Consider the following 8753-nt stretch of genomic DNA (forward strand, 5'->3'; position numbering starts at 1 on the left):
GTTCCCATGCTATTATGACTAAAGGAGGAAAATGACATTTTAAAATTGAGCTTCTGATCAAAAAGAGCATATGGAACTTCGGGATCTCAGTTCCAGTTCCATTTCCAGTGAGGTCCTAGTTTAAGGAAGGCCTCCCCCTGGGTGTTTTTGTCAGCGTTTTGGCTGGTAGGGTCATTAGGGCAAAGCACAGGTTGCACCATTTTTGCTGCTATCCTGCGAGGGCAGCAGTGTTTATTCCATTGTTTATATTTGGAAACTTCTGAGTGGTCCGTGGCTCTCCTTTGACATACATTGGGTATTGGCCCCAGGAGACTGAAGTCACTCAGAAGTTAAAAAACCATCAGGAGCTCTGATAGCATAGTTGCTTACATGTTGGGTTTTGGTCGGCCGTCTGGGCTTTCCGCTCCCGAAAACAGTCACCGTCTCAGAAACCCACTGGGGCTCACGATGAGTCAGCATGGACTCGATGGCAGTGAGTTTGGTTTGGTTTTTAACATCTGCTGCTTCTTTGGTCTTTTGCTATCAGGAGCTCACTGTACCCCGTGCATCAGACAGGATCGACGAGTTATGTTGCCATTGGTGCTTTTATCATTTGCTTTGTATATTCATGTTGAGCTGACTCTGCCTCCTGGTTTTACAAAAGCTTCCAGATCTGCAGAAAATATCTGTGAACTCTGCTTCCCGCTTAAGACGAAAAAATATGCCCATACCAGAGAGGCTATTCACAGGCTCATGCCGGCAAAAGTGGTTGGCACTCAGGTCCAAGGAGGTGCCAAGTCCACCCACACTGAATCACACTGCAGCCGTGCCCAAGGGTCTTGAGGGGATAGACACAGAACACACGAGAAAAATTTAGAACGTGCTGCAGTACTCGCTCTTTTAGAGAAATCGACGATTGCATGTTATCTTTTTCTCCACATTTATTTGGGCTACTGAAAATAGTAAACCGATCAAATGTAGGCGTCACTTTCCCGTCTATCGATGAGACCGTCAGCAGAGATAAGGAGTTTGAAGGTCGATCCCAATTTTTGAAGCTCCATGTTAGAAACAAACGTGTGTTCAAGGGAAAATCTGACCTTTACCTTCTGTATGGAATGAGATGTCCTGAGAGTCTAGTGCTTGTTCCTTGTCTGCAGCGACCAAGGCTGCGAGCCTCTCCAGACCTTCCCTGGGTGCTGCTTTTCCCCCGGTGCTTCTCTGCCTTTCCCGCAACCAGACGTCAATTCTTACCTCACTGGCTAATACTGGCACAGTACCTTGATCCAACTCAGTAAATATTTATGGCTCTTAAAGGTCAACTCAGTAAATATTGATTGAGTTGAGCCATTCACTGTGCTAATTACTAGGAAACAAAGCTGAGCGAGGGAGACCCTGCCCGTACAGAGCTCATAGTCTCTTAGGCCACCCCCGTCTGTCAGTTGTGTACTTTGTGTATTGCTGTGATGCTGGAAACAATGCCGCTGGTATTTCAAATATCAGCAGGCTCACCCTGGTGGACAGGTTTCAGGGGGATTGATTGACTACAACAGACGAAGAAGAAAGGCGTGGCAGTCTACTTCTGAAAATGAACCACTGCCATCCAGTGTACTCTGACTCAGAGACACCCTCCATAGGCGTCCTGAGACTGAATCTTCATGAGAGCAGACGGCTCTGTCTCGTAGAATGGCTGGCGGGTTTGAACTGTTGCCCTTGCAGTTAGCAGCCCATTGAGGAAGACGGTGTCATCGGGTGCCACTGGGTCTCTGAAAAGTAGCTAATGAAAACCTCTGTATTGTTTGGTATAGTGCCGGAAAATGAGCACTTAGGCTGGAAGACACTATACAATGCCCATGGCCAGGAAGATGATGCGGGATCGGGCAGCATGTTGCTCTGGTATACATAAAGCTGCCATCAATCAGAGTTGACTTGTCCGTAACTAACAACCATCACCAGTCTTGCAGGGGAGAGAGACAACTTAGCACATAGTATAACCCGCATGCGGCCACAGACGGCTGAGCAAGGTCTGCAGTGAGGGCCAAGGAGGGAATGTTGCAGCCATCTCCATCACTTCCGGGGCAAGTTAGGATGTAAATGAAATATTGAAGTAGCCACGGGAGAAGAGGGGCATGGGAGCAGCATTCCCAAAGATGAATGCCGCACAACAAGCGGAGTGTGGTTTTATAACACTTTATTTCCCAAATGCAGGTTTATGTTTGAACTGAAGGAAGATGATGATGCATGTAAAAAAGCCCAGCGCACGGGAGCATTTTACCTCTTTCATAACCTGGTTCCTTTGCTTCAGAAAGCAGAGCAGCAGCAGCAGCCTTACCTGGCCCCCCAATATAGTCTATTAGGTAAGCCCAAGGGAACCAGTAAACTAGCCTGTTGCCACAATTCAGTGTATCTTGAAGCTCTTAAAACAATCTTTGAGCTTTAATGTCTAGATTTTTCTAACAGCTTCTCTATCTCAAGCTTGTGTACTGTTTCTGCCAGTTAATAATTTAGTGTATGAGGACCTAATGTCGGGGGTTTAAGTGGAGAGAAAATGTTTTGAGAATGATGTACGAATACACTTTACACAATTGATGTGTGTATGGATTGCGATAACAGTTGTATGAGCCCCTAATAAAATGTTTAAAATAATAATAATAATAATAATTTAGTGTATGAACATGAATTGCCTAGCTAGATATTGTTTGGGTGGTGATATTAACCACAAATGCTGTAGACCAGGGCTCAGCAAAACTGCTGTCCAAATCAGGCCCAATGCCTATTTGTGTAAATACATTTTTCTTGGAACAAAGCCACACTTAGTAGGAAAAGTGATGGAAGTCCATATGTACTTTTCTATTTCTCTTGCCTCAATTGTGGTTACCAACTGTTCAGTATTTTTCTTTTCTTAATTGACTGTAAGTGTCCTTTGATAAGAATTAAACAGCTAATTTGTATATCTCTACCATAAATTAATTTTTTGAGAACTCTGTTTAACTTTAAATACATTGCCACTGTATTTCCCATGGTCAGATGTCAGTCTTGAATAGGTAGTTTCTGGCTGTGCAGAGAATATGAGGATTCCATCAGAAGGCTCCAAACATTATCTTGAGATCTCTCACATAATGTTATATTGTTTCCTAAACAAATAACTAAAACGGGGCTTCAAAAGTTTTCTGGGAAAGTTCCATTTTTTTCATTCACTTTTTCTACAAACTCTTTGAAGCCCATCATGTAAGTCCCTTCTGCCTGGGAAGACAGATACTCCCTTCACAGCATTGTTTTGTCCAGACTAGGGTCTCAGCTGAGCATTCCCCTCTGACCCACAGAAGCCACATACTCTGCAGGCTGAACTGTAGAACTGAAGGGTGCTGGATCACTTTAAACCAGTTTCTCAGTGCTCTACAAATGCAACTCCCGTCTCTTACGAATCCGGGTCTGTCTCGTCCCTATGGGATACGCTCAGGGTGCTGCATTCCAGGTCTCTGTCTGGAAGGGAGTCCTTTTTGAGTGTCCACTCCTCAGCTGCTGACCAGGCACGGAAGCCTAGAGAAGGGCATGATTAGACTGAGGCCATATCATGAACTGGCGGCAGGACAATGACTAGAAGCCAGATAGATAGACATTTTGCTGAAGTAAATTACTTCCCATGTGTCTAACATGACTGAGATGATTTAACTGAGAAGCCCCTGGGTGGTACACATGGTTAACATGCTTGGCTACTAACCAGAAGGTTCCCGATACAAGTTGCGCCCAGAGGCTCACTGCCATTGCATGCATTCTGACCCTTAGTGACCCTGTAGGTTCCTCAGAATAACCCTTGGCGAATCTAATTCCTCCAAAGCAACCACTGACAACCTGCGGCGCCCAGTCCTGCTCTGAGACACCTTCCAGGAAGGGGAACGATTCAGGAGCCGCAGGTTTGGCTTTGGAGGTTTGGTCTAAGTAAAACCCCTGTGTTTTTCTCTCTCCCTTTTCTGTTTGTTTGTTTTTTAGAATTGGAAAGGCTCCTGGGTAAGTTTGGACAGGATGCTCACAAAATAGAAGATTCCGTACTGATTGGCTGCTCCGAACAACATGAAGCCTGGTTTGCTCTGGACCTGGGTCTGGGCAGCCCCTCTCCCACAAGTGGTATACAGCATTCTCCCTAATGGGCGTTTCCTAGTGCTTTTCAGACTTTGGACTTTCACCTAACAATAAAACTTGAAGGAACAGTTTTAGGAATACCCATAGGTTATTAGCTTTTTCCTTTTTTTTAAGTAAGAACATTAAAAAATATAGTTCCACCTATTATGATTATATTTAAAAGAAAACACAGGGCATTGAAATGCTTGCTTTCTTAATAGTGGTAGATATAAAGATGTTTATTAGTCCCTCTACCTCTGTGAGGGGGCAGTGATGGGTCAGTGGTAAAATTCACGCCTTCCACGTGGGCAACCCAGGTTTGATTCCTGGCCATGGCACCTCAAGCACAGTCCCCATTGGCTGACCAGTGGAAGCTCCCATGTCCCTCTGATGCTATACAGGTTTAACCAAGTATCCGTCCAAATAAACCAAAAAACAGCCGTTGAGTTGATTCTAGTAGAACTGCCCCCTGGCATGTCTCAGGCTCTACATCTTTACAGGAGCAGGAAGCCTCCTCTTTCTCCTATGGAGCAGCTGGTGGTTTCAAATTGCTGACCTTGCAGTTAGCAGCCCAATGTGTGATCTGAAAGACAGGCCTGACCATAAACTTTAGACATGAGCCAGTGAAAACCGTATTGATCAGAATGGTCCAGTCATAGTTACTGTCTTAAGATATCTTACTGACCCAAAACTCTCAAATTGATTCCGATTCATAGCGACCCTATAGCTTAAGATATCTTACTGACCCAAAACTCTCAAATTGATTCCGATTCATAGTGACCCTATAGCTGGGTAGAACTGTCCCATTCGGGTTTCTGAGAGTAAATCTGTACAGGTATAGCCTCATCTTTCCCCCAAGGAACCACTGGTAGTTGAACCATTGACCTTGGGGTTAGCAACTCAATGAGTCACCCACTAAGCCACCAAGACTTCCTCTTAATTATCTAGCCATGCTCTAACAAAGATACCACAGCTAGGTGGCTTTCACAGAAATGAATTTTCTCACAATTTAGGTGGCTCAAAGTCCAAATCCAGGGTCCAGACTCGAGCAGAAGGCCCTCTCTCTCTGTCGGCTCTGGGGAATGCCTTTGTCCCTTGGTCCCCTTGGATCTCATGTCCTTGTTTCTGTATGCCTTATTTGCTCTTTTTCTATTTCCAAGGTGATAGAACATGCCCTACACTGATACGGCCACTTCCCATAACAAAGGAAAAACCATCACTCAACTGCCATCAAGTGGCTTCCAGCTCATGGTGACCCCCCCACCCCACCCCCTAGCACAGGGAAGACCTGCCCCTGTGGGTTTCCTAGGCTGCCCTCGTTTTCAACAGTTTTTTGGGCACATAATCCACATATCTTACAATGCAATCTTTTAGTCATATCAGGAAGAGTTGTACAATCATCACCACAATCAATTTTAGAATATTTTCATCTTTCTTGTGCTCATTGTTAGCAGCTTTTCTTTTTCCCCCAGCCTCCCCTGGCATACTCCCAAGAAACCATTAATCCAGTTACTGTCTCTATGACTTTGCCTATCCTGGGTTTCATATACAGAAAACATACCAAAAAGGAAAAATAAGCTAATAATAACAAAATAAAATAGAGAAAACACTCAATAGAAAAGAAAGCAGAAATTATTAAAAACGAGAAGAAGGTTAAAATGGGTCAAAAGGGAGATCAAATGATAAGGTGTTACATTTTCCCCTAACTACATCTTAGGCTGTAAATCTTTTTTTTTCCCCAAACATTTTATCAGGGCCTCATATAACTCTTATCACAATCCATCCATCCATCCATTGTGTCCAGCACATTTGAACATTTATTGCCATCATCATTCTCAAAACATTTGCCTTTTACTTGAGCCCTTGGTATCAGCTCCTCCTTTTTTCCCCTCTCTCCCTGCCCCCTCCCTCGTTCATGAACCCTTGATAATTGATAAATTATTATTTTGCTTAGGCTATGAATCTTGATGAGGGCAGAAAGCTTCCTCTTCCTCCCAAGGAGCAGCTGGTGATTTCGAACTGCTGGCGGTAGAGTTGGCAGCCCACCATACCACCAGGGCTTCTATAACCAGGACAACCCCTTCCTAGATGGGGTTGTGACCACAGACAAGGATTAGGATCTAGGACCTATTTTGGAGGGACACAAACCTGTCACAGTTGCCATGAGTTGTGGGCTGATTCCTCCAGCACACCTTTATCCAGTGTGTATGTCTTACATGAGGAGCTGTGGTGCACAGTGGTTAGCGGTTGGCTTAGCTGCCGACCCGAAGGTGCACATTCATCAGGCTCGGCCGGAGAGAGATGTAGCAGATAGCTTCGGGACAGATCACAGCCTTGGACATTCTCTGGGCAATGTGACTTTCTCCTCGAGAGTCACTGTGAGTCGGACTCAATGGCAACAACACATCTGGGGGTTTTGATGTTCCCCAAGCTGGCCTGAGCATAAGAATCGCTTGGTGCTTGCTAAAAACAGGTTTCAAGGCCTCGCTCCACGTCTGCTGCTTCAGAGTCTCCAGCTCGGGGCTTGGGAATCTCTGTATTTTGTATTTTTCCCAGTTGAGTCTTATTAGATGAGTTTGAGAAACACTCTTCTCACAGAATAAAGGCAAAAGGTCCCCCAAGCAGAGCTTGGCATTTGTTTCATTTCCTTCTCTTTTCTAATTTTTCAGCTGCCTTACAGAAACCTGAAGTGGAGGCAGAGCTCAGGGGGTCCTTCACAGAGCTAAGGAAGGCTCTCTTTCAGCTGAATGTGAAGGATGCCTCCTTGCTGTCCACGGTAGACTCTAATCCCTCCGTTCCATAGAAGATGCAGTCAGACCGTGTGTGTACTGGGTGAACGCATGGGTGGCAGTTGATGCCTTATCCTGCCGTAGTCTTGTCAGAAAGGCCATGTGCTGCAGGAGGATTGCTCAGTCTTCCTGCTTTTGCACTGCATACAAGAAAGGCAGGCAGGAAGGCAAACCTGCTCAGCAGAGTTTCTAATCTGTCCCATTAGGATACACCAGCCTCGTAGATGTTTTTAACACACCACCATATTTTTTTCTATGAAGAGTCACATCACATTATTTTAATAACTTTTCTTCACAAATTGCATTTCATTTGCTAAAGTACTCTTGATGACCAATTTGATTAAAAAAGATAGTTCTCACAACCTTTGAATACAGTTAATACCCCTGGAATGTATCTTTTTTTTTAAAAAATAGTCCTTAATTTTAAAAATTGTAAACAGACACACATACACACACCTTCCAACTTTCCAGGAAAGGAGCATGTGGGGCGATTCAACCATATTGGAAATGTTTTTTTAAGATGAGGTAATAAATACATGAGTGTCCATTATATTACCTTTGTATTCTGTGTGTTTTAAATAATTTGATACCTAGAAACGGCGCTCTTTTGTTCAGACTTCTGATGCTAGGGAAATGTGTTCAGATAGTTCTCTCTGGAAGTTTAATGGCTCTCACTCCTGGCCATCAAGTCAGTTCTAACTCATAGCGACCCTATAGGACAGGGTAGTATGGGCCCTGTGGGTTTCTGAGGCTGGAACTCCTTACTGGAGTTGAAAGCTTTACCTTTCTCCATCAGGGCAGCTGGTGGTTTCAAACTGCTGAACTTGCTCTTAGCAGCCCAACGTGTAACTTATTATTCCACCAGGGCCCCTATTTAAACAGTAACCATAGAAAGCGCTGGGGAGGGCATGGCATTTTCCATCTGAGTTGTGGAAGGTAGCAGGCCCAGTGCTGTTATAGAGAAGCCTTACAGTGTCTCCGAAAGAAACCTGGCCTACCTTTATACTCCTAGGCACAGGCTCTCCTCCGTTGGCATGATGCCCATCAGTTCTGCAGCAGAAGTGGGCAGCCCACCAAGAAGAATGTGGCGGGCAGCAAGCGTGTGTGCCCTTCCAGTCAGATCATCTATTACCCACAGGTAAGCATCCCTGAAGGCGGGACACCACTTGGTCCTGGAAAGGAAGCCGTACAATTAAAAGGCTTTCTTGACTTGTCCCTTCCTGAATCCCCTTTCCGCAGATGGCTCCTGTGGTGATCACTCTGGTGTCAGATGGGACCCGCTGCCTACTTGTCCGCCAGAATGCCTTTCCCAAGGGGATGTATTCTGCCTTGGCAGGTTTCTGCGACATTGGTAAGGACTCGAGGGCATATACAGGGGACATGGAGGCCATGAACACTTACAACACAGTAGCTATTTCTTAACTTATTGTTATTGTACCTGGGGTATCAATCACACTTCTTCCCTCTCATCACTAACACTACTCTTTAGCATTCACAAGTTCCAATATTGTACTAGGCAGATTTTCAAACACACAAGTTGAAAGAATTATACAGTGAACACCCATATGCCCACCCATCTCTAGATACTTCCATTTTTGCTCTACTCACTTTATCACATGCATCGAGAAAGATCCACCCATTGATCTTATTTTTGGGTGTGTAGACTATTATTAGTAGTACATCTTTCCCTGAAGACTTCAGTATAAACAATAACAAATAGAATTTGATATTCACGTGCAGTGGGCTTTATTTTGTTTGTTGGCTTGCCTGGTTATTTTTGGCCTTGGTAAGATTTGCCGCTGGTGAAAGGCAGCATTAGAATGTTAGTGAAAAAACCTCTCGCACTGCCACTCCGACGGTGCCTCATAA

General features: G+C 44.6%; 1 protein-coding gene across 3 annotated transcripts in view; it reads left to right on the forward strand.

The window, feature by feature from the left end:
- The window catches only part of NUDT13 (nudix hydrolase 13), a 27002-nt gene that overhangs the window by 14229 nt on the left and 4020 nt on the right, over positions 1 to 8753 (forward strand). For all 3 annotated transcript variants that reach the window (XM_045291610.1, XM_045291612.1, XM_045291611.1), the window contains 5 exons: positions 2185 to 2333; positions 3967 to 4101; positions 6765 to 6871; positions 7897 to 8022; positions 8124 to 8235. In XM_045291610.1, coding sequence (XP_045147545.1) covers positions 2185 to 2333; positions 3967 to 4101; positions 6765 to 6871; positions 7897 to 8022; positions 8124 to 8235 — 629 coding nt within the window. The remainder of the gene's footprint in view (positions 1 to 2184; positions 2334 to 3966; positions 4102 to 6764; positions 6872 to 7896; positions 8023 to 8123; positions 8236 to 8753) is intronic.

The sequence above is a fragment of the Echinops telfairi genome, unplaced genomic scaffold (assembly GCF_000313985.2).
Source record: "Echinops telfairi isolate 266 unplaced genomic scaffold, ASM31398v2 ScPeMD7_70;HRSCAF=299, whole genome shotgun sequence".
NCBI classification, from domain to species: Eukaryota; Metazoa; Chordata; class Mammalia; order Afrosoricida; family Tenrecidae; genus Echinops; species Echinops telfairi.